The following is a 26,585-nucleotide window of genomic DNA, read 5'->3' on the forward strand; positions in this document are numbered from 1 at the left end:
ACCCAGACACAGACAAGGTGACTAGGCACCACTGCGGCACCTCAAATGTTTCATCAACGTCCCTCTCTCTGATCAAACTCTATCTACACACTCTCTAAAGTCTGTGTTTAGCTTCTCTTTTGCCTTTCCCTCTTATACCCGTTTCCCAACAACTGTAATATGTAGCATCTTGTCCTGTGAGAGATTAGTCTGATCTATACTGTTGGTGAGGGGGGGCTGAACAGAGGGGTGGGGAGCAGCCCCTCCCATAATTGGGTTAGTGTGCTGCTCCAGAGGTCTATGTTTACAGGAGAGATTAGAAGAGCCCTGCGTCACTCCAGTGTGGACTGCTCCGACTGTGGATGCTGCAGAAATCCCTCTGTCTCGCTGGCCGCTTGTTCGTTCGCTCACTCCTTCACTCTCCTCTCTCACTCTCTCTCTGGTCCTGCGACTCATCCCTTCCAGCTGTGACTGACTGAGAGAAGGCAGTTTGAGGCAGAGGCTGCAGTTCTAGCCCCACCAGCTGCCAGAGCTCATCAGTAGCCAGGGCAGGGCCGCTGTGCTGCCGCCTGCCAGTCCCAGGACAGGACCCCCTCTCCCTCCCAGGACCCCGGTGGACCGACAAGATGTGCGACTGTTTCAACCTGGGCTTCCCCAACTGGCATGGCTCGCTGGGCACAGGTGGGCATCCCTCTCTCTCCTATCTCTGTTTCTATGGTTGTCCTCAACTATTCCTTGATTCAGCGCTAGAGCTCAGCATGTGTAAGTGAGTGTGTTGGGAGGCTGCTGCTGCTAAGACCAGAGTGCTGAGTCGTGTTGCTGACCTGCTGCTTGTCTGCTTGCCTGCAGTGTGTGGATGGGTGTGTCTGCAGTGTGCTGCCTGGGTGTGCCTGCTGCATAGGGATGTGCTTGATGTGTTTACATGAGTTGATGTACTTTTTTCCAGGGTATAGTTATTATCCAAGAGCCCAGGCAGAATGTATCAAATGATGAATGCACAGTTCACCATCTGTCATTCACAATGTAAACTTAACTTATTTAAGTTTCATATAGACACAAATTCTGAAGGCCGAACTCATTGAAAGTTTGTAATATAGCCCATATTTTCTTTAAATGCTAGATTTGTGATTTGTGGACATTGTTATTAGATTTTGATAATGTAAATGATTTTGTCCTTGACATTTTCAAATAATGTTTATTTTTGCATATTATCTTGACTTAAATAATTACATTTTCTTGACTAATGCAGTCCATATCATCTCAATGTTATTCTCTAACATAATCTGTAAGGGTCCATCCCACTGGGTAAAAACTGATTGAATCAACAATGTTTCCATGCCATTTCAACAAAGAAAATCTTTGTGATGACGTTGAATCAATGTGGAAAACTGATTGGATTTGCAAAAAGTCATCAACGTAAGGGAATTGTGTCCTTTTTAACCTTTTAGCCTAAATCCAATGACAAGGTGACATTTTTTGTTGATTTCACTTTGAATTCATGTTAGTTGACAACTCAACCAAATGTTAATCAGAATATTTTTATAGAACACACTATTGTGAATTTCGCATTGCTTTCTGATTGATTTTGTATGCATTGTGCGGCAGGTAGCCTCGAAGTTATAGCATTGGGCCAGTAAACGAAAGGTTGCTGGTTTGAATACCGGAGCCTAGAAGGTAAAAATCTCTGTTGCTGTGCTGTTAAACAAGGCACTTAACCCTCATTTTTCCTGTGTTGCTGTACAGTGGTGACCCTGGCTGTGACCCCACTCCCTGTTGGTGTCTCAGGGGGAGTTGGGGTGTGCAAGAAACACATTTCCATTACACACTTGTGTGTAATAGGACAAATATAAGCATTCCATTTACATTTACAATGCAGTATTTAGTGTATCATACTTTTGTATAAAAAGTGCTTTACTTTACAGTTTCAAGGTTATGGAGGAAAGTGAATTCCTAGGCCTGGGAGGGACTGAAGCCAAAATCCGGCAGGGATGGCGATGATCTAATGAGATATAAGTGCCCTCTCCCCTGAGCAGAGACCTGTGCCAAATACTGGCCCAGAATTACTGTAATAGATGGTCTACTCAGCATTAGAGCCCATTGAAAGTCCATTTAAGATATCATCAACGATATCATCAATTATACACCATATACATTGACAATCTCTTACAGACAGTCTGGGGGATGTTGCTGACTTTTATAGACATAGTATTGTACTTTGCCCCTCTGTATAGAAGTATTCAGCAGTACAGGTCCCATTAGAGGGTGGGTATTCACTTATTGTTTGCTTATAAATGTAATATATGCATGGACATGTACTCCCAGTGGGGCAATTTCTTGTGCTAGTATTGGGAGGGCATCATGTGAGAATAGGGGCTAATTCTGATAGTTGAATTCCTAAACCATTATGAAACTCCTGCCACGTTAGGTATCAATTAATGTTGTGGCCTGCTAGATTGAAAGCATGCGGGATCACAGTCCCATGTCCACATAATCGTGGGGAGAAATCCAATTCTGTTTTTTTCTCCCTGTCAGAAATCTGATTATACTTTAAATGCAAACAAACCACCCCCCAGAGAAAGGAGCTTGTGTCTCTTCTAAAATTGGATAGGAATCATGCCCTGCTTACCTGTAAACGAGGGACATGTAATTCATTTGGCTAATGTATTTGGCTAATGAGCAGAGCTCAGGGTCCTCCCAGGGCCTATGAGGAAGTAAATGCCAGCGTGGTAGGCGTACATTTAGAAAGTGGGAAAAAGGGCTGCCTAAGTATGATCCCCAATCAGAGACAACGAGATGATATGGTCTCTGATTGGGAACCATACTCGGCCAAAAACAAAGAAATAGACAACATAGAATGCCCACCCCAAATCACACCCTGACCTAACCAAATAGAAAAACGTCTCTCTAAGATCAGGGCGTGACAAATGGCTGTAATAAGGGTCATGAGTCAGCTGTTTATGTTCAGAGAAGATGTTTGATAAAGTTGTTAGAGGAAAAAACGATGCTGTAGTGCTCCAGGTTTTTATTATGACATTATTTATTTGAGTATATATAATTACAAAATAGTTATGTAGCCACTGTTGATACAAATGCATTCGTAGACAAGATTTTGAATGGCCTTCCACATATCAAGGTGCAATCCCATTTATTAACAGGAAATTGCACATCAACCAAATTTCAATCAATAAAATGTATTTATAAAGCCCTTCTTACATCAGCTGATGTCACAAAGTGCTGTATAGAAACCCAGCCTAAAACCCCAAACAGCAAGCAATTCCGGTGTAGAAGCACGGGTGTAGAAGCATGACTATTTACTATTTGATGTTGGCTCTGTTTAAGACTGAGAGTAACATTTAGTTTTACAGCCTAACACGTTGTTCAGGGAGGAGACTGAGGCCCATTCTCTACCACATTATTGCTAGCTAGATGCAGCCTTGAGGGTGACCACGCCCAAAGACAATGGTGCAGTTGCACCCGACACCCGACGTGAGTCATGCTAGATTAACTCAATGAAATGTTCCAACATATTCCCTGTACTGTTTTGTCAAATCTTTACAATGTAAAAGCTTTTGCTATTATAAAGTAATAGTCATATCGACTAATGTGTTTTGGGTCCTGAACAGCAGAGGACAAACAGAGCAGAAATGTGCAGACAGTACGTGTCTGTGAGTTGGGCCCTGTCCTTGAATGGCCATTGATTTATGGTATTACCTGATGGAATGCAGAATTCATTATTTGGTCCCACTTTATATAAGTGTCACTAGTTTGCTGACAAATCTAAGGCCTGCAAAATGAATCATAATAAATGTGTAATCACATAAACCTCAATGTACAATCACACACCAACTATAAAACTGGTTACCGAACTACACCTGCCTACAGTATGAAATTACTATGTCAAAACAGTTTGTAGGGACAACTTATATAAAGTACGGCAGACAGTGAATTAACTTAGATACTTTTAGTGTGTTACCTTTCTGCTGCACCCATATGACAAATATTTGAGTAGGGAGTTTCTCCACGCTAAGTGCCAGTCTTGGTATGAGGAATATATGCCAGCCCCTGCCAACAAAATATAATATAACATGAACATCAGCAATTCTGCCTATTTTTTAATTGAGATATCAATGTGGAATTGTTCGAGATTATTTGAAGTATGCCCTTCCTTTCAGCCCACACAGGGAGAGTCCCCTTGTTCCTCAGAGAACACCGAGTCCACTGTCTCTCTCCACAGTCATGACCCTCTCCATTATTACCCTTCTCTCTGAACATGTATACAGCGTTGGCTGAAAATCAGTCAATCTGGAGAAAAAAGTGTGTAAAGAAGTCTCTATGAGATGTGAGTGGAAATAACTAAATACTGTAAAGTTTACATACTATTTCTATATTTATAGCTGCGGTGTACATCCCCTGTAGGAGTGGAAATGGTTAAATACAAATATGTATTTTGGAGAAAATCCACACCTTCATGAGAAGTATTTAAAATATGATTTGCAACTCCAGTCCTAGGATTTGGCAGACTGTCCCCTGCTGTGTGTTACTCATACTGTTACAAGATTGATCTAGAAGGCTGAGCTGTAACTGAACCGGAACCCAAAAAGTGGGCAGTATCCACCCTTCATCAAAGGTTGATTGCTCTTACTCTCTTGGGAGCAAAAACATAGCAGCTATGTTGGGAGTTTCTTCCAGTCTGTTGGTTGGAATGGTTGAGTGGAATCTGTCTGAGGTGGTATTAAATGGATAAAGCAGGTTGCTACTTTAGCTTTAAGGGTGAGATATTTCCTTCAGGTAAGCCCTCTTGATATAAGAATTTCTCCATTAAAGTGTTCTTATGTGGTTGAATTAGCCTTGGCTGAACCTGTGTAGGACAAGCAAACATAGTAGTAGTAGTTATTTAACTAGGCAAGTCAATTAAGAACAAATTCTTATTTACGATGACGGCCTACGTTAGCCAAACCTGGGCCGGTTGTGATACAGCCTGGATTCAAACCAGAGTGTCTGTAGTGATGCCTCTAGCACTGAGATGCAGTAGACCGCTGCACCACTCGGGAGCTTCTTTTATTGTCTTGACATCATGATTATTATGGACTAATGATGATTTTTACATTTCACAACACTAGCTCGGTCTCCATCTAATTGGCAACTGATTTTTATTTTATTTTTAATTTGACCCCTTTTTTCTCCCCAATTTCGTGGTATCCAATTGTTTTAGTAGCTACTATCTTGTCTCATCGCTACAACTCCCATACGGGCTCGGGAGAGACAAAGGTTGAAAGTCATGCGTCCTCCGATACACAACCCAACCAAGCCGCACTGCTTCTCAACAGAGCGCGCATCCAACCCGGAAACCAGCCGCACCAATGTGTCGGAGGAAACACCGTGCACGTGGCAACCTTGGTTAGCGCGCATTGCGCCCGGCCCGCCACAGAAGTCGCTGGTGCGCGATGAGACAAGGACATCCCTACCGGCCAAACCCTCCCTAACCCGGACGACGCTAGGCCAATTGTGCGTCGCCCTACGGACCTCCCGGTCGCAGCCGGTTACGACAGAGCCTGGGCTCGAACCCAGAGTCTCTGGTGGCACAGCTGGCACAGCAGTACAGCGCCCATAACCACTACGCCACCCGGGAGGCCGGCAACTGATTTTCATGCGAATATTCTAAAATCTTCATGAAGAAAACATGTGCATTTTCCTACTAGAGGTGTGTTTCCACCAAACAGACTTGTTGCCAATAAAAATCATTGTGTGATGACGTAGTTGTCATGTTCGTCATAAGGAGTAGACCAAGATGCAGCGTGGTATGTTTCCATCTTTTATTTTGGAAATGAAAATGTGCAGCGAATAATAATGCTCACTGGCAACTATATCTAGACAAGATCCCACAAAGCACAATGGGAAAATGGCTACCTAAATATGATCCCCAATCAGAGACAACGATAAACAGCTGCCTCTGATTGGGTACCATATCAGGCCACCATAGAAATACAATTCCCCTAGATAACCCACCCTAAATCACCCCCGACCCAACCAACATAGAGAATAAACAGCTCCAACATAACCAACAACCAACATAAACAGAATAATCAGCTCTCTATGGTCAGGGCGTGACAGTAGTGCACAGTAGTGCACTAAATATTTTTGCTTACCTTTTAATTTAACTAAATAAAAATTGAAAGTTCAGTGTGTTTCCATCCTATATTTAACTCTACTGATTTCTGTCACAATAGAGTTTTGTCACAAAAATTGTTGCGTTAAATAGCAAAAGTGCCTACTGTCACGCCTTGGTCTTAGTATTTTGTGTTTTAGTTAATTAGTTGGTCAGGCCAGGGTGTGACATGGGTTTATTGTTTGTTGTATTCTTAGTGGGGTTTTTTAGTTATTGGGATTGTAGCTGATTAGGGGTGTGTGTTACATAGGTTTGGCTGCCTGAGGCGGTTCTCAATCAGAGTCAGGTGATTCTCGTTGTCTCTGATTGGGAACCGTATTTAGGTAGCCTGGGTTTCGCTTTGCATTTCGTGGGTGATTGTTCCTGTCTCTGTGTTAGTTTTTCACCAGACAGGCTGGATAGGTTTTTCCACGTTCCGTTTGTTGTTTTTGTATTTATTCGTTATTTCATGTATAGTTCCGTTATTTGTTTCATTAAAGAACATGAGTAACCAACACGCTGCATTTCGGTCCGACTTTCTTGCGACAAACGAAGAACGTCGTTACACCTACTCTAGTCTTGGCACGTGTGCTCTGGCCAACAGCTAGCAGATAGCCTACAGTGAGGGTAGGCTGTGTGGGTAGCATAGACATAATACAAATATTCCAAAACATGCATCCTGTTTGCAACAAGGCACTAAAGTAATACTGTAAAAAATGTGGCAAGCAATTCACTTTTTGTCCTGAATACAAAGTGTTATGTTTGGGGCAAATCCAATACAACACATTACTGAGTTACCACTCTCCATATTTTCAAGCATAGTGGCTGCTCATGTTATGGGTATGTTTGTAATTGTTAAGGACTGGGGAGTTTTTCAGGACAAAACAGAAACGGAATGGAGCTAAGCACAGGCAAATTCCTAGACGAAAACTTGGTTCAGTCTGCTTTCCATCAGACACTGGGAGATGTACTCACCTTTCAGCAGGACAAATCTCTTAGTCTTTTAGTTAATTACAGCTGCATAGCTAATGTATTTCTTTGGTGTAAAAACACTTTTTCATATCAATATTGTACATACATGTGATTGTAAAAGTTTTGTATATTTCGGTTTGGCCCATCGCGGGTTATCTGTATTTCCGTACTCCCTTATTGTTCTCTTTTGCCTGACCTTTGGCTAGCAAGGTATGTTGTCCTTGGCTCCGAAATTGTTCAATATAAAACCGTGGTAATGTTACACAATGTACTGTTATGCTACCATAAGTTTGTTACAATGTAGATAATATAAAAATTTATGTTAACAAGTTTCACAAAGGTCGCTATCTAGGGTATCTATTGTAACTTGTGAGTACTTGGGACAGTGTTTGAGTGAGTGTCCATGTGCTTGTGCAGGTGCTTGAGAGCTGTGACTGCACCAAGGGTTAACATAATGTGTGTTGTCTCTTCATGTGCACGTATGTCTTTTATTTTGTCCGAATTATGTTCTGTATCATTTTACTTGTATTGTATGGTGTGCTGCTGTGCATTGAATGTGTGCACGCAGCACCTGTTATTTCCTTTTGGGGCTCTTTTGCCTGACATTCGGCTAGCAAGGTGCCTGAGAACTAGGACTGAGCCAAGGGTTAACATAATGTGTGTTGTCTCTTCGTGTGCAGGGCAAATCAAAATAATTCAACTAGCAGACCTTCAGTTGTGGCAGCGTCCTAATTAAAAGTACACAACGCAGAACGAACCACGCTACATCTAGCAATGATCCACAACCAATATGACAGCGCTTGAAGAATATTGTAAAAAATGATGGGCAAATGTTGCACAATCCAGGTGTGGAAAGCTCTTACAGACTTACCCAGAAAGACTCACCACTGTAATCTCTGCCGAAGGTGCTTCTACAAAGTATTGGCTAATGGGGGTCTGAATACTTACATAAAACATATATTTCTGTATTTCATTTTCAATACATTTGCAAACATTAAAAAATACATTTTCACGTTGTCATTCAAATCAAATCAAATGTATTTGTCACCTACACATGGTTAGCAGATGTTAATGCGAGTTTAGTGAAATTCTTGTGCTTCTAGTTCCGACAATGCAGTAATAACCAATGAGTAACCTAACAAATCTAACCTAACAATTCCAAAACTACTACCTTATACACACAACTGTAAAGGGATAAAGAATATGTACATAAAGAATGAGTGATGGTACAGAACGGCATATGCAAGATGCAGTAGATGGTATCGAGTACAGTATATACATATGAGATGAGTAATGTAGGGTATGTAAACAAAGTGGCATAGTTTAAAGTGGCTAGTGATACATGTATTACATAAAGATGCAGTAGATGATAGAGTACAGTATATACATATACATATGAGATTAATAATGTAGGGTTGGTAACCTTATATTAAGTAGCATTGTTTAAAGTGGCTAGTGATATATTTTACATAAATTTCCATCAATTCCCATTATTAAAGTGGCTGGAGTTGAGTCAGTGTGTTGGCAGCAGCCACTCAATGTTAGTGGTGGCTGTTTAACAGTCTGATGGCCTTGAGATAGAAGCTGTTTTTCAGTCTCTCGGTCCCAGCTTTGATGCACCTGTACTGACCTCGCCTTCTGGATGATAGCGGGGTGAACAGGCAGTGGCTCGGGTGGTTGTTGTCCTTGATGATCTTTATGGCCTTCTGTGTCCTGGAGGGCAGGTAGTTTGCCCCCGGTGATGCGTTGTGCAGACCTCACTACCCTCTTGAGAGCCTTATGGTTGTGGGCAGAGCAGTTGCCATACCAGGCGGTGATACAGCCCGACAGGATGCTCTCGATTGTGCATCTGTAGAAGTTTGTGATTGTTTTTGGTGACAAGCCGAATTTCTTCAGCCTCCTGAGGTTGAAGAGGCGCTGCTGCGCCTTCTTCACGATGCTGTCTGTGTGGGTGGACCAATTCAGTTTGTCTGTGATGTGTACGCCAAGGAACTTAAAACGTACTACCCTCTCCACTACTGTCCCATCGATGTGGATAGGGGGGTGCTCCCTCTGCTGTTTCCTGAAGTCCACAATCATCTCCTTAGTTTTGTTGACGTTGAGTGTGAGGTTATTTTCCTGACACCACACTCCGAGGGCCCTCACCTCCTCCCTGTAGGCCGTCTCGTCGTTGTTGATAATCAAGCCTACCACTGTAGTGTCGTCCGCAAACTTGATGATTGAGTTGGAGGCATGCGTGGCCACGCAGTCGTGGGTGAACAGGGAGTACAGCAGAGGGCTCAGAATGCACACTTGTGGGGCCCCAGTGTTGAGGATCAGCGGGGTGGAGATGTTGTTACCTACCCTCACCACCTGGGGGCTAGTCAGGAAGTCCAGTACCCAGTTGCACAGGGCGGGGTCGGGACCCAGGGTCTCGAGCTTGATGACAAGTTTGGAGGGTACTATGGTGTTAAATGCTGAGCTGTAGTCGATGAACAGCATTCTCACATAGGTATTCCTCTTGTCCAGATGGGTTAGGGCAGTGTGCAGTGTGGTTGAGATTGCATCGTCTGTGGACCTATTTGAGCATTAAGCAGGTAAGGTGGAGGTGATATGGTCCTTGACTAGTCTCTCAAAGCACTTCAAGATGACGGAAGTGAGTGCTACGTGGCGGTAGTCGTTTAGCTCAGTTCCCTTAGCTTTCTTGGGAACAGGAACAATGTTGGCCCTCTTGAAGCATGTGGGAACAGCAGACTGGGATAAGGATTGATTGAATATGTCCGTAAACGCACCAGCCATGGGGTATAGTGTGTAGATGGGTGAGGATTTTTATTTATTTAATCCATTCTGAATTCAGTCTGTAACACAACAAAACGTGGAAGAAGTCAAGGGGTATGGATACTTTCTGAAGGCACTGTATGTGCAGTTTAATACTGACACACTGACACAGCACTGACACATGGTCATGTCGAAAAAGTTGTTCTACTGCATAGTGTGACTCCCTTTGAACCACCTGAGCCTTGATCCTCATAAGGTACTTGCTAAGGGAATGACACACCCTTTCAATAGGAAGTTCCCACACATAGTGTTTGTCACGCCTTTTCCCGCTCCCCCTTCCTGGTGCTCGAGGGCGCCAGGCTGCCCATCATTACCCACATCTGTCACCATTGTTACGCGCACCAGCGCTTCTTTGGACTCACCTGGACTCCATTACTTTGTTGATTGCTCCTTCTATATCTGTCTGTTCCTTGGTTTGATCCCAGTGTCAGCATTATTGTCGTTATGTTTCCCCTGTCCAGACGCTGTCCTTGTTTGTTTCATGTCAGTTATTTATTTAACGTTCACTCCATGTACTTGCTTCTCGTCTCTCAGTGTCTGTTAACATCACTGTATACACACAAACTCACAAGCAAACAAAGAATTGTATACACAGCAATTCCCCATTACTTATCGCTCAAACTAACCAGCATGTTTTCAAGTGGGGCATACAATGTCAATTCATTTACGATTCTAAAATCTTGTGAATGTTTTCATACATGTTTTGGGCTCTCTACACTTTATTGCTTGCAATGTTTCGACCAGAACACATCAAACATGTGCCTAAGTCAATCGATATCACATACAGCATCTCAGAATGTAAACTCAGCATTGGATAATACTGAGCAGGGAACTTGTCTCACCTGTAACCTTGTTACAGCATTTTTGATAGACAATCTTGATTTTCACATCAACATGAAGAGAGTTTGTTCAACCCCACTGCATCTTCTGATTTTATGAGACACCCCTGCTTTTCACCACTGCAATGATCTGACCAGTGACTTCCAGTAGGCCTATTGTGAAGCTTCAGTCCAACCATGAGGATACTCAGCAGCCAATATGATAACATTGATAGCATTATTTGTTTTTGAATATTTGTTTTATTCTCAGAAATGGATACTCAAGTGGCATCGGCGCAGGGGTAACTTGACAATGGAAAACATGATCACAGTATGATTGTATATCAAAGATGATAATAATAACAATCACATTGATCCAGATGATACATTTTGAAAACTACACTCCCTTACCAACTGCAGACTTCAAGGCAAATTTCGAGTTAAATCTCCAGATCAATAGAGTGGATCACTTAACAGGCAGCTGTGGAAGCTGGTTCCTTTGGGAATTCTTGCCAGGAAGAACTTCCCATAAACTCCTCCTGGGCTTTAGTATCTCTACAGAACTCTGATACCCTGGTCAGACAGGGAGGGAGGGACAATCATCTGAAATATTTTGATAATGTTATATCCCGATAATATTCACAATAGATGTGAACAAAACATGGAAATATTATCTAATACCTGGTTACCTAATGAGAGATATTCTGAGGCTTTATTAGTATTTTGTTTTACTTAACATTTATTTAAATAGGCAAGTCAGTTAAAAACAAATTATTATTTAGAATGACGGCCTACCAAAAGGCAAAAGGCCTCCTGCGGGGACGGGGGCTGGGATAACATTTTTAAAATAAATAAATATAAATATAGGACAAAACACACATCACGACAAGAGAGACAACACAACACTATATAAAGAGAGACCTAAGACAACAACATAGCAAGGCAGCAACACATGATGACACAACATGGTAGCAACATAACAACAACATGTCAGCAACACAACATGGTAGTAGCACAAAACATGGTACAAACATTATTGGACACAGACAACAGCAGAAAGGGCAAGAAGGTAGAGACAACAATACATAACGCAAAGCAGCCACAACTGTCAGTAAGAGTATCCATGATTGAGTCTTTGAATGAAGAGATGGAGATAAAACTGTCCAGTTTGAGTGTTTGTTGCAGCTCGTTCCAGTCACTAGCTGCAACAAACTGAAAAGATGAGTGACCCAGGGATGTGTGTGCTTTGGGGACCTTTAACAGAATGTGACTGGCAGAATGGGTGTTGTATGTGGAGGATGAGGGGTGCCGTAGATATCGCAGATAGGGGGGAATGAGGCCGAAGAGGGTTTTATAAATAAGCACCAACCAGTGGGTTGCAACCTTTTGAGAACTGTGGTGGTTTACCTTGAACTAAATATGCTCTTATTATTTTTCTCTTTTTATTCTTTATTTTGAGTAGGGTCCGGACGAAGGCTGAAGGGACCAGAGCCTGACACGGTGGATGATTCAGTGAGTGGCTCTACTGATATGGCAAACCTATTGTTTGCATTGGTGGACATCATGTGAATAGTAAAGACTATGGGAAAGACACCCAACTCATTTGAATGAATCTCCATATAGTAACAAAAGGAACTTACTTTGAACATATTTTTGTTGTAGATATGTGAAGAGTCATCTGAGTTTATAGAGGGGGAGAGACCTCGCCCTCAAGGATCCTCCCCTGTAGATGAATACCCTGAGACTGACAAATACAAGGACAGTGATAAACAGGTACAATGCTGTATATTTCATCCAACCATCATGTTGACTTCCAGTGTGAATTTTGTCAGACGGTCTGATTTCTTTAACATTCATTTTAGGGTGGAGGTGGGAGTGGCAAAAAAGGAAAGAGAGGTTTTGGGTCCCTGTTTGAAAAGCGCTCCCCTGCCAAGATGAGTCAACTGGAGGTCAGACAAGTCTGCATTATCTTTAACTCATGGAGAAGCATGGCTTCAGGGTTCATTGGTGGTACATAACATGTTGGTAGTTCAACATTTCTCATGTTTTTCTTTCATTATTTTTCTCTGTGTAAACTCAGAACCCGGAGTCAGGAGTGATTGTGAAAATGGCAAAAGAGACATGTGCCGAGGGCCTCGTTGTAAGTGGAGGGAAGGAGGGAATCTTCATCAAAGAAGTGAGGCCAGAGTCACCAGCCTCAAAGCTTCTTAGTGTACATGAGGGTAAGCAGACAACCAGCTCATACCATGTTCTTTCAGCTTCTGAAAGCTGAACCAAAAAAGTAGCCTATAGCCTATAAAAAGTTAACCTGAAAGCAAAGGACATATCTGTAAAATGTAGAGTGAAATAGGTTAAATGTGAAGTAACGGAGCCAAGATTGCTTTTGCTATCCAGGGTAAGAGACTCCCACATTTTTGGCTTTAAATGATCATATATGCTAGAGTTCTACAGTTCAAATGTTGATTTATTGTTATTTCTATGTCTTCCTTTTGTTCATTCAGGTGATCAGATACTCAGTGCCACTGTGTATTTTGACGATGTTACATATGAAGATGCTCTACAGATATTGGAACATGCCCAGCCTTACAAGATGGAGTTACTTCTGAAACGCAAACCAATAAAGACATCCACACTTGAGAGTGAACCAGCCCTTGAAATCATCCAAGTAACTATCACTATGTTCTTTTTCTGGATATGTAGAGTAGTGTTATGTTTTTGGCTCCTTTTCTCATTCAGCAATCAATCAGCTATTCACTTTTTGTTATCCTACAGGTGGAAGAAGGTTCCTCTCCGGAAATGAGGGGACATACAAAGACAAAAAGGCATGGTGACCGAATCTCTTGGCCCAAGTTCCCCTCCTTCAGCAAAAGTCAAAAGTCCCATTTTAAGAGGTCTCACAGTACTTCAGAGGCAGATGATAAGAGGAAGCTGGAGCTTAGCCCTACAACAAGTGACACAGAGTCGCCAATAAAATCTCAGGAGGCTGTCAAGGGCAAGACAAAGAAGCATAAGATAAAGTTATCAAGCATGAAGATGAAGGGCCGCAAGAGCATGTCTGTTGAACAGCCGGACCAGGACATAGACATACTAACTGTAGAACGTGTAGAGTGTATGGAAAACCAACAGAGTCAAGATGACATACACTCACCGGATGGTCTAGAGAGCGCATCAGTAGATATATCTCAAGTATATGTGTTAGAATCAGAATCTGAAAAAATTGAACCCACCAAGATAAGAAATGAATGCATTATTCCAGACATGGCAGGCTCTGAAACTAAAAAACACAAGGTAGAACTCATTAGTCTGGACAAAACTTTGAAAACCACAGACATAACAGTTGCTCTTGCTGATCAAGAAAGTCCCTCAACCAAGAAATCTCCAGAGGGAAAGACAAAGAAGAAAGAGAATAAAGAGAGGTCAGAACTAAAGTTTACATTCAAGGGAAATGAGAAAAAAGACAAACACAAGCAAAACATACCAGTAAAAGTATCACTAAAAAACCTGAAGACACCAAGAACAGATATGATAACATCTGATCTGTCTGCACATGACAATACATTGCTGAGCCCAACTGTAGTATCACATACTGAGCTGGAGGAGTGTCAACTCCCAATTGATATCAACACTCAAGTAATCATCAATGAGAGTTCAGGGAAAACCCTACCCTCCACTGATAAGGAAATGAGCATGCCAAAAGTAGACATCTGCCTTGACATGTCAGATATAGGATTTATCAGGAAATCCCCTCAGATTGGACAAGAACAACACTTGAAAGAAACATATGTTAAAACTGATGTGAATGCACAGGAAATGAGCATACATGCTAAGGTCATCAGTATTACAATGGAACCAGACTCGCAGATGGAAATACAAGCTTCAAAGTTACCTACAGAGAGAAGCATTGATGATGTTTTAGCACAAATTGGTACAAGATCTGCTCCCAAATTCAAACTGCAGAGGGTGGACCCTGCTGACTTTGTTACTGACAAACCCATAGAAATGACAGATGTGAAGATTGTAGAAAAGGACGTGAAAGGCCTTACAGTTGAGGATAAGGGGTTAAAGATACTTCCAAGCCGTAAGGATATTGAGATCCCAGGAATAGAAGATGCATCATTAACTAACACCAAGGCCCCAGTGATAAAACAGCCTAAAACAGCATTCACTCTTCCTGTTGAAGAAATCCATGCGCAGACTGTACAGATGGTTATAGACGTTGATAGAGTTAAAGAGGCTGTCTCCAAATTGCCAGGGTTCAAGCTGCCGAAGGGTGACATTACAGGCCTGCCTGCTCATCAACAAATCCCAAAGACAGATGTGAATGCAGAAAGAGTAGATGCCACCCTGTCTAAAATCACAGACATAAAGGCACAGTTGGACACGTATGTCAAAAAGACTGACATAAATGCTTTACCAGAAAAGTTGAGCAGGAGCTCAGTTACCACATTCAAATTGCCAAAGACCCAACTTTTTGATCTAGGTGCTCATGAACCTATTACTATGACAGAAATAGACCATACAAAAACAAAACAGGAAGCTGGAAATACCAATGAGGATGAAATCCAAATTGAACTCCATAAACGAGAGAACATAGAGAAAGCTGGAATGGAAACTATACAACAAAAAGGAACTCCCAACAAAGTGGAAAAGGAAAAAGAGACTGGTGAAATTCTGGAGCCTAAGTTGGCAGTACCAGTACCTGAGGGGCCAACCATCACATCTGAGGAGAGAAATCGTATACCTGCCACTTACACTAAAGGATTAGATAAGAAGTCAAAGAAAGCAAATATTTCAATGCCTAGGTTTGGAATAACACAAACGGATATTAGATTCTCAGACATTGGGATTGGACTACCAAAAAGAGACACCTCGGTGGAAAAGAAGGATGAGGTCAAAGATGCAAGCAATGCATTGCACCTTGAAATGAAAATTTCAGAGGCTGAAATTAAACTCAGCAAAGTACCAGATTCTGAATATTCCACTATCAAAACTCATGTGACAGACCTTCAAACACCTGCAACACGAATTTTAAGCTCAGAAACAATGCCAGAGGTACCTTCATCTGACATTAAAGAAGCAGTTATGGGCATTGATGTCCAATCTGTTGATGTCGGGAGAGCAGACATCCACATACCGCATGTTGAAGTCGAAGTACCCTCCATTGAAGTTGAAATACCAGAAACAGTTTATAAAGATATTGATGTGAAAATGAAAAATCGACAGATGTCATTCCCCAAATTTGGATTTAAAGCCCCAGAGATTGATGTTAGTGTGCTAAAACCAGTCACCTCTCTTCCCGAGGGAAACATGGAGGTCAAATTGCCTGAGGTGGAAATTGAAGTTCCAGAACTTCAAATGGAAGTGGAAGATACAAGATTTAAAATCCCAACTTTAAAATTCCCTAAATTTGGAGCAGTTGCTCCAATCGTCACAGTAGAGTTACCTGATGTGGACAAGGATATCAAACTTCATGGAACTGAAAGACCAGAACCCAAGCTGTCAATATCAGGAAAAGTACATGCAGTTGACTTTGAAAAACAGAGTGACTTTAAAAAATCTAGCGTTAAGATCCCATCTATAGATGTGAAGACTAAAGGACTTGAACTGGAGGGACAAGGAAGCACGTTTAAACTGCCAAATCAGGGAATTTCATTAACGAAAGTAAAAGGTCCTGAGATAGATTTAGGTGTATCGAAGAAAGACATAGATGTCACTTTCCCAGAGACCAACATGGAGATCCAACCACCTGATGTTGAACTCAAAGTGTCTTCTGGTGAAGTTGAAATGCCTGAGCGAGCTGCTACAGAGATTGATGTGAAAGTGAAAAAGCCACGGATTTCAATTACAGGGCTTGGATTTTCAAAACCTGAAGTATGTGAGGTTGATGTCAGTCTTCCAAAGGTGAATATTTCTCTTCCAGAAGGAAATGTGGGGGTCAAAAAGTCAGAGGTGGAAATGACAGCTCCAGCGATTCAAGTTGAAGTGAAACATGATATTGAGCTTGAGGGACAAGGAAGTAAGTTCAAACTACCCAAATTTGGAATCTCAATGCCAAAGGTAAGAGGTCCTGAGATTGATTTAAGTTTATCAAAGAAAGTCATAGATGACACTTTACCAGAGGACAAAGTGGAGGTCCAACCACCTGATGTTGAAATTGAAGTGCCTTCTGGTCAAGTTCAAATGCCAGAGGGAGCTGCTACAGAGATTGATGTGAAAATGAAGAAGCCCCGAATGTCATTTGGATGGTTTTCAAAAGCAGAAGTGAAAGCACCGGAGGTTGATGTCAGTCTTCCAAAGGTGGGCATTTTGCTTCCAGAAGGAAAGGTGAAGTTCAAAGAGCCAGAGGTGGAATTTAAAGCTCCAGAGAGTCAAGTTGAAGTGGAACATGATATTGAGCTTCATGGACAAGGAAGTATGTTCAAACTACCTAAATTTGGAATCTCATTGCCGAAGGTTAAAAGTTCTGAAATTGACTTAAGTGTGTCAAAAACAGATGTAGATGTCGACTTACCAGAGAGAAGAGCAGCTCTTCAACTACCTGATGTTGAAGTTGGAGTGCCCTCTGTTAAAGTTGAAAAACCAGAAGCAGTTTCTAAAGATATTGATGTGAAAATGAAAATGCCCAGAATGTCTTTCCCTAAATTTGGATTTTCAAAACCAGAATCGAAAGCACCCGAGGTTGATGTCAGTTTTCCAGAGGTGGATAATTCTCTTCCAGAGGAAAGGGTGGAGGTAAAAGAGCCTGAGATGGAAATTGAAGCTCCAGAAAATCAAGTTGAAATGAAACATGGAATTCAGCTTGAGGGACAAGGAAGTAAGTTCAAACTACCAAAATTTGGAATCTCATTGCCGAAGGTGAAAGGTCCTGAATTTAATTTAAGTATCTCAAAGACAGATGTAGATGTCAACTTACCAGAGAGAAGAGCAGACCAACTACCTGATGTTGAAGTTGGAGTGCCCTCTGTTAAAGTTGAAAAACCAGAAGCAGTTTCTAAAGATATTGATGTGAAATTGAAAATGTCCAGAATGTCTTTCCCCAAATTTGGATTTTCAAAACCAGAAGTTAAAGCACCCAAGGTTGATGTCAGTCTTCCAGAGGGGGATATTTCTCTTCCAGAAGAAAATGTGGAGGTCAAAGTGCCTGAGATGAAAATTGAAGCTCCAGAGATTCAAATTGAGGTGAAAGATACTGTAGGCTCCCCCACAAGATTCAAAATGCCAACTTTAAAATTCCCTCAATTTGGAGCAGCTGCTCCAAACATCACAGTAGAGGTACCTGATGTGGACAAGGACGTCAAGGTTCATGGATCTGAAATTCCAGAACTCAAACTGTCAATGTCAGCAATTAACATTGAAAAGCCAAGTGTTGACCTTAAAGGCCCATCTATAGATGTGGATGTGAAGAGCAAAAGACTTGACATTGTCACTTTACCAGAGGCCAGCGTGGAGGTCCAACCACCTAGCACTGAACTCAAAGTGCCTTCTGGTAAAGGTAAAATTCATGAGGGAGCTGCTACAGAAATTGATGTAAAAATGAGAAAGCCACGGATGTCATTTGGATGGTTTTCAAAACCAGAAGTGAAAGCACCTGAGGTTGATGTCAGTCTTCCAAAGGGGGATATTTCTCTTCCAGAGGTAAAGGGGGAGGTCAAAGAGTCAGAGGTGGAAATTAAATCTCCAGAAATTCAGGTTGAAATGAAACATGGAATTGAGCTCGAGGGACAAGGAAGTAAGTTCAAACTACCAAAATTTGGAATCTCATTGCCGAAGGTTAAAGGTCCTGAATTTGACTTAAGTATCTCAAAGACAGATGTAGATGTCAACTTACCAGAGAGAAGAGCAGACCATCTACCTGATGTTGAAGTTGGAGTGCCCTCTGTTAAAGTTGAAAAACCAGAAGCAGTTTCTAAAGATGTTGATGTGAAAATGAAAATACCCAGAATGTCTTTCCCCAAATTTGGATTTTCAAAACCAGAAGTTAAAGCACCCAAGGTTGATGTCAGTCTTCCAGAGGTGGATATTTCTCTTCCAGAAGAAAATGTGGAGGTCAAAGAGCCTGAGATGGAAATTGAAGCTCCAGAGATTCAAATTGAGGTAAAAGATACCGTAGGCTCCCCCTCAAGATTCAAAATGCCAACTTTAAAATTCCCTCAATTTGGAGCAGCTGCTCCAAACATCACAGTAGAGGTACCTGATGTGGACAAGGACGTCAAGGTTCATGGATCTGAAATTCCAGAACTCAAACTGACGATGTCAGCAATTAACATTGAAAAGGGAATTGTTGACCTTAAAGGCCCATCTATAGATGTAGATGTGAAGAGCAAAAGACTTGACATTGTCACTTTACCAGAGGCCAGCGTGGAGGTCCAACCACCTAGCACTGAACTCAAAGTGCCTTCTGGTAAAGGTGAAATTCATGAGGGAGCTGCTACAGAAATTGATGTAAAAATGAGAAAGCCACGGATGTCATTTGGATGGTTTTCAAAACCAGAAGTGAAAGCACAGGAGGTTGATGTCAGTCTTCCAAAGGGGGATATTTCTCTTCCAGAGGTAAAGGTGGAGGTCAAAGAGTCAGAGGTGGAAATTAAATCTCCAGAAATTCAAGTTGAAATGAAACATGGAATTGAGCTTGAGGGACAAGGAAGTAAGTTCAAACTACCAAAATTTGGAATCTCATTGCCGAAGGTTAAAGGTCCTGAATTTGACTTAAGTATCTCAAAGACAGATGTAGATGTCAACTTACCAGAGAGAAGAGCAGACCAACTACCTGATGTTGAAGTAGGAGTGCCCTCTGTTGAAGTTGAAATACCAGAAGCAGTCTCGAAAGACATTGATGTGAAATTGAAAAAGCCCCGAATGTCATTCCCCAAATTTGGATTTTCAAAACCAGAAGTTAAAGCACCCGAGGTTGATGTCAGTCTTCCAGAGGTGGATATTTCTCTTCCAGAGGAAAGGGTGGAGGTCAAAGAGCCTGAGGTGGAAATTGAAGCTCCAGAGATTCAAATTGAGGTGAAAGATACTGTAGGCTCCCCCACAAGATTCAAAATGCCAACTTTAAAATTCCCTCAATTTGGAGCAGCTGCTCCAAACATCACAGTAGAGGTACCTGGTGTGAACAAGGACGTCAAGGTTCATGGATCTGATATTCCAGAACTCAAACCAACAATGTCAGCAATTAACATTGAAAAGCCAAGTGTTGACCTTAAACGACCATCTATAGATGTGGATGTGAAGAGCAAAAGACTTGACATTGTCACTTTACCAGAGGCCAGTGTGGAGGTCCAACCACCTAGCACTGAACTCAAAGTGCCTTCTGGTAAAGGTGAAATTCCTGAGGGAGTTGCTACAGAAATGGATGTAAAAATGAGAAAGCCACGAATGTCATTTGGATGGTTTTCAAAACCAGAAGTGAAAGCACCGGAGGTTGATGTCAGTCTTCCAAAGGGGGATATTTCTCTTCCAGAGGTAAAGGTGGAGGTCAAAGAGTCAGAGGTGGAAATTAAATCTCCAGAAATTCAAGTTGAAATGAAACATGGAATTCAGCTTGAGGGACAAGGAAGTAAGTTCAAACTACCAAAATTTGGAATCTCATTGCCGAAGGTTAAAGGTCCTGAATTTGACTTAAGTATCTCAAAGACAGATGTAGATGTCAACTTACCAGAGAGAAGAGCAGACCAACTATCTGATGTTGAAGTAGGAGTGCCCTCTGTTGAAGTTGAAATACCAGAAGCAGTCTCTAAAGACATTGATGTGAAATTGAAAAAGCCCCGAATGTCATTCCCCAAATTTGGATTTTCAAAACCAGAAGTTAAAGCACCCAAGGTTGATGTCAGTCATCCAGAGGTGGATATTTCTCTTCCAGAAGAATATGTGGAGGTCAAAGAGCCTGAGATTGAAATTGAAGCTCCAGAGATTCAAATTGAGGTGAAAGATACTGTAGGCTCCCCCTCAAGATTCAAAATGCCAACTTTAAAATTCCCTCAATTTGGAGCAGCTGCTCCAAACATCACAGTAGAGGTACCTGATGTGGACAAGGACGTCAAGGTTCATGGATCTGAAATTCCAGAACTCAAACTGACAATGTCAGCAATTAACATTGAAAAGCCAAGTGTTGACCTTAAAGGCCCATCTATAGATGTGGATGTGAAGAGTAAAACACTTGAAATTGTCACTTTACCAGAGGCCAGAGTGGAGGTCCAACCACCTAGAATTGAACTCAAAGTGTCTTCTGGTGAAGTTGAAATGCCTGAGGGAGCTGCTACAGAAATTGATGTGAAAATGAAAAAGCCACGGATGTCATTTGGATGGTTTTCAAAATCAGAAGTGAAATCACCTGAGGTTGATGTCAGTCTTCCAGAGGTGGATATTTCTCTTCCAGAGGGAAAAGTGGTGGTCAAAGAGCCTGAGGTGGAAATGACAGCTCCAGAGATTCAAGTTGAAGTGAAACATGATATTGAGCTTGAGGGACAAGGAAGTAAGTTCAAACTACCCAAATTTGGAATGTCATTGCCAAAGGTAAAAGGTCCTGAGATTGATTTAAGTTTATCAAAGAAAGTCATAGATGTCACTTTACCAGAGGACAAAGTGGAGGTCCAACCACCTGATGTTGATATCGAAGTGCCTTCTGGTGAAATTGAAATGCCCGATGGAGCTGCTACAGGAATTGATGTGATAATGAAAATACCACAGATGTCATTTGGATTGTTTTCCAAACCAGAAGTGAAACCACCTGAGGTTGATGTCAGTCTTCCAAAGGTGGACATTTCGCTTTCAGAGGGAAATGTGGAGGTCAAAGAGCCTGAGGTGGAAATGAATGCTCCGGAGAGTCAAGTTGAAATGAAACATGAAGGTTTATCAGTTGATGGAAAACTAGAAACATCAGATATGGGATTCAAAATGGCAACATTCAAATTCCCTAAATTTGTTGCAACGTCAAAGGTTGTAGTCGATGTCTCTGATACAGAGAAGGATATTAAAGTGCCTGGGGTAGAAATTATAGATCAACTACTTGGAGCTTCATTACAAATTGATTTACCCGAACACGGGGACACAGTTGACATTAAAGGATCTAGAGAAGTACAGCTACATGATGCTGGATCTGAAAGGCCCTCAGTTAAAGGTGGAATGGCAATAGCCGAAGTGTATGTTCATGAAGTTGAAGTTTCAAAACTGACAATTGATGATAAAGGCCATGGTTCCCCCAGCAAAGGTCAAGGCTCACCCAGTAAAGGTCAAGGCTCGCCTAGTAAATTCAAACTTCCAACCTTTAAAATGCCCAGATTGAGCATTTCAAAATCCAAACCTGAGAATGAACATGATGATATAAATCCAAATGTTATTTTGGAGAATTATGAGATTCAAGTAAAACCACAAGGACCAGAGAAATCACCAAAGTTGACTTTGACAACATTTGGGGAGGTATTAAGAAACATTGATGTTGAATTTGATGTTCCCAAATTAGAGGAAGTGGAAGAGAAGCTCACAGGCTCAAGGGAAGATATAACAGCCTCAGGGAAAACCGAACTAAATGCTCAAACCAGTGTTGAAACCCAGTCTGTGCATAAAGAGGAAGAAGCCAAAGAAAAATCTAAATTTGGGTGGGTTAAGTTTCCCACATTTGGACTATCTTCTCCTTCAGAATCTGCCAAGATTTTAGAAAAAGACACTTCTGAGAAAGGAGGAAGTGAGAAAAGCCCTGACTCTGTGGAACAGGACGCCAGCTTGACCTTTTCAGTACACCCATTGGATGCTTTTGCAGATATTAGTTCAACAGTCACAAGCGAACAATTTGGTCCACCATTGGCCTCTCCAACCAAAGTCACAGTGAAATACTCTGACTCTATTGCCACTGAGGTACAGGGTGATGTCATCACCTCCACAGCAAGGACAAAATTGATTGCCTTTGAACCCTACTTGGCAGATAAAGTCATCATTCCAATGTCCTCCGGAGTTTCCTCCTCATCAGTGGACACCCTAAAATTGGAGTCTGGTACACATGTCAGCACATCCAACATACAAGCAATACCAGACACACAGAAGGCCACACTCTTAACAGATTTTGGATTGCAGACAGGGACCGCCAGAGTTTCTTCTGCATCTTGGTCAGTGGACGACACCAACAAAACACAGAGTGATGGGCAAACAGTTATTGACAGGCATGTAGTTAGGGAAATGTCAGGCACTGACAAGGAAACGGTTTTCATAACCCAAAAAATTACACATGTGTTTGTGACTGAGCCCATCTCAGATGAAACAGCCTCATCTATCAAACAGATAAAAGACACTATGCAGTCTGAGAAAATGACATTTTTTGATGGGGCTGAATTGGAGTGACTGGGAGGAATACAGTATGATAAATCCCTCCATTGAGGAGTAATATCAGTCAGATTATTATTGTGCTCTTATTAATTGTGCTTTCATTTATGACCAAGTTTTAATATATACAGTTAAATGTTTTGAGTGTTTACCTCGTACACTATATAAGTACACAAATTGGCATACAAGCCCCATGATACAGGTAGCGTTGTAAAAGCCAACTTTGTCAATGTAATTACTTCCGCTGAGACCAGGTCAATTCCACAGTAACAGAGTGACAGCAGCTAGGTTTCCATCCAATTGGGAATATTCAAAAATCTGCATAAAGAAAATATGCAATCAAGTTTTAAAAATATGTCATTTTCAAAAGACATAAATCATCCCCGTATGATGCAATTTGCAGCATACAGGGATGATTTCTATATTTTGAAAGTTACATATTTTGAAAACTTGATTGCAGACTAGCAAAACATTTTGGGACTATGTCAACAATGAACTAATGAAACAAATACCAAAAGATCGTTTCCGGGTGGAATTTTTCTTTAAGTTTATGCATTAACTCAGAATTATTAAAGTTAGACATTAACTCCAAATGTTTAAGGTAAAGGTTAAGGATTTGGGACAGGCATAAAACAAAAATATCAAAAACAACTTTCTTTCGCTGGATTCGAACATGAAACCTTTGGCAAATACACATCATCTCCCAACTTCCTCAGACATGAATGGTCATCCAATACTGACATCTATCGGGGTGACTTGCCTCTTCCAAAGTCATAGTGGGTGTACTACACAATAGCATTCAGCCTGGTCTCATAGACTAGACATAACATAGTAAACGCAATTACGACATACAAATCATTTTGGTATGGTTACATAAGACAGAAGGTTACATAAAGCAAAAATAAATGTAAGGTGGCTGGTCGGGGTGGGTGTATAACAGGAAAGTCTAGCAACCGAAAGGTTGTCTGTTTGAATCTTATCATGGACAACATTTGCATTTGAGCTAATTATCAACTTTGTAACTACTTACTACTTGTGAGCAACTTTGCTACTACTTAGCATGATAACTAAAACTTCCCTAACCTTAACCCTTTAACCTAACTCCTAACCATAACCCTTAATCCCTAACCCCTAGTCTAGCTAACATTAACCACCTAGCCACCTAGCTAACATTAGCCACAACAAATTGGAATTCTTAACATGTCATACCTTTTGCAAATTCGTAACATATTGTATGATATGTATCGGATATACATTTACGATGTTAGGTCTACCCCTGAGTTGCAGCATCATGTGACTCCAATTGACTTCAATAGGATGGTTTTTATATACTGTAAATATTTGCACATAAAAGCATTTCCACCACCATTTCTCGCATAATTAATTTTACTGACACAAAATGATCCCACCTTGTCTAGCTTATTTAGTTTTCTCCCAAAAAGATACATTTACTGACAAATTTGCTGTTTCCATCAGGTCAGTTGTGATTTTTTTTTAATCTGACATAGGCGACTTTCTTCGCATAAAAATGACTTAAATGTAATGTAATGTAATGTAATGTAAGAACAGTGCAAATGCAAAGTTTTATAACAGAATGAGAGTTTGTGCCTCATTCTGTTACCAGCATTTTTGGTGGTTGTTTCCTTGTTTGCAGAAATTGTAATAGTTTGCCTAATTTCAGTTTATGTGACAAAACAAGCATGTAGAGTGTAGAGAATCATTGTACCATCTAAACCACTGTGAAATATATTTCCATAAATAGAGCATTTTCAGCTGTTTGAAGCTGGTGTACAAAACTGGAAATATAAGACACAAAAACGAAACGTAAAAAACTGGAAGCATAGAAATAGCGCACATAGAACAGATCTACCACTTCTTGCTTTCAAAGAAAAGGACATATCTATAACTCATAGTTCTATGTGAATTTGGTCCCGTTGCCCAAAAAGTTACGTAATGCAGCTTTAAAAGTAGTCATTGTGCATAGAGTTGTATGGTTTGTTTAACTTTGCAATCATTGATTTTGGTTTGACATACATTTTAAAGTAAAATATCTGAGTCTCAGTGTCACTCTGTTACCATGGAATTGTACACCACTGAGACCATTGCTGTTTTTAGACATCTCTGCAAATTGTTATGCTGTACATATAATGAAGAGGAACTTGTTAATCCACTGCCATATGCATTTATGAATGATCTCTGATGTCTGCTCTTTATTCGACAGGCATATATAGATATAAGGTATAAATGATCATGAGTCTGAAAAAATGAATACGTAATGATATACATACAAACCATGCAACATTAATAGAACAAAAACAGAACACAATATAAGGAACTATTCAAAACTGTACACTTAATACCATGAAATACATGATGTTAAAATTGAATGCTTGTAATCACAGTAAAAAGCAGAAAATATATATTGATGCAACTATATTTTGATTATAATGATGCCTAGTTTTGATTTGCCATAATGTAAAACTAATAGATTTTGTTTTCTGAATTTGTGAAAAGCAGAAACATTTTAACACCTATGTAAATAGTTGATTTATTCATTTATATTGCCTTATTTTGATTGTTGCTATTGCCTTATTCTGCACTGACGTAGTCAATTTATTTGCAAAACTATAAATAATAAATATTCTAAAATATTAAGAAGTGCATGTCCTTACTGCTACATGTATCTACATTTAATATCACTCAGATTTCTGTTTTCTTCTTTACAGACATGCCATATCCAGCAATGTAGAATCGAGCTAGTTTCTATTGCAGGCTACGGGCCATTGTTGTCGATTATGTAGGCTGGCTAGCTACAGACCATGAGTTATTCAACATAATTTAATTGGTAGGCCCACTCTTGGTGGTGTGTGTGCACATTTGACAGTCTGGTTTTAACTACCATAAGACCCTTTCTCAGGCAGGCTTAGTTAGATGTCTAGGAGAGGACAGGTTTGCAATTATTAGTGAATAAACATGACTAAATGCCTCCCATTTAATGTGGATGGTAGGAACATTTGCAAAGCTGTATGTTTGCTTGAGGAAGTGCGTTGAAGTGTTTCAATCATGTTTTATGCAGCAACGGAATGAACTGATGCAGTAGTACCTGAATGCTGTCACTAGAGGTTAGTAGTGTTCTAATCCTACAGCTCAGAATGAATTGGCACTCAGCTGTGTAAGAGCAGTGTCAGTAAAGTTGTCCATGCCTGAGAGGATGGCAGCAGGGATGACAGTGATATCTCGAAGCTACATTGGCAGCTCCACAATGAATCAGTCAGACAGACCACTGACTGTTAACCAGTTCTCCAAATTGCCCTATCTACACACACCATAAACACAACCCTATATCCAAGTGTTGTAACTGTAGACCTGCAGTAGCCTACTGTATCCTACTCTTTCCATATTGCATAAAAAGAGGGAGGTAGATACCCAGTTAACTGTTCACCTGCTCTGAGGGAAAATGAGTGAGCTTCATAATGTCATATAAATATAAACAGTACAACACACAGTGTATGCTGCTATGTATGTGATGTCCAATAATG

General features: G+C 40.9%; 1 protein-coding gene across 1 annotated transcript; it reads left to right on the forward strand.

Annotated features, from left to right (window-relative positions):
- Nucleotides 1-605: 605 nt before the first annotated feature.
- LOC135527173 (neuroblast differentiation-associated protein AHNAK) lies at nt 606-25,695 on the forward strand. The gene is made up of 8 exons (XM_064955804.1): nt 606-660; nt 12,194-12,243; nt 12,394-12,504; nt 12,594-12,680; nt 12,812-12,953; nt 13,233-13,410; nt 13,479-14,147; nt 17,757-25,695. The coding sequence occupies exons 1-8, from the start codon at nt 606-608 to the stop codon at nt 23,062-23,064; spliced, it is 6,600 nt and encodes a 2,199-aa protein (XP_064811876.1). The 3' UTR covers nt 23,065-25,695.
- Nucleotides 25,696-26,585: the final 890 nt, after the last annotated feature.

Source organism: Oncorhynchus masou, chromosome 32 (assembly GCF_036934945.1).
Source record: "Oncorhynchus masou masou isolate Uvic2021 chromosome 32, UVic_Omas_1.1, whole genome shotgun sequence".
NCBI classification, from domain to species: domain Eukaryota; kingdom Metazoa; phylum Chordata; class Actinopteri; order Salmoniformes; family Salmonidae; genus Oncorhynchus; species Oncorhynchus masou.

Coding starts and splice junctions, on each gene's coding strand:
- LOC135527173 (XM_064955804.1), top strand. CDS start 606: ATGTGCGACTGTTTCAACCTGGGCTTCCCCAACTGGCATGGCTCGCTG. Junction 12,505..12,593: donor ACAAGGACAGTGATAAACAG/GTACAATGCTGT, acceptor CATTCATTTTAG/GGTGGAGGTGGGAGTGGCAA. Junction 13,411..13,478: donor ATCCAAGTAACTATCACTAT/GTTCTTTTTCTG, acceptor GCAATCAATCAG/CTATTCACTTTTTGTTATCC.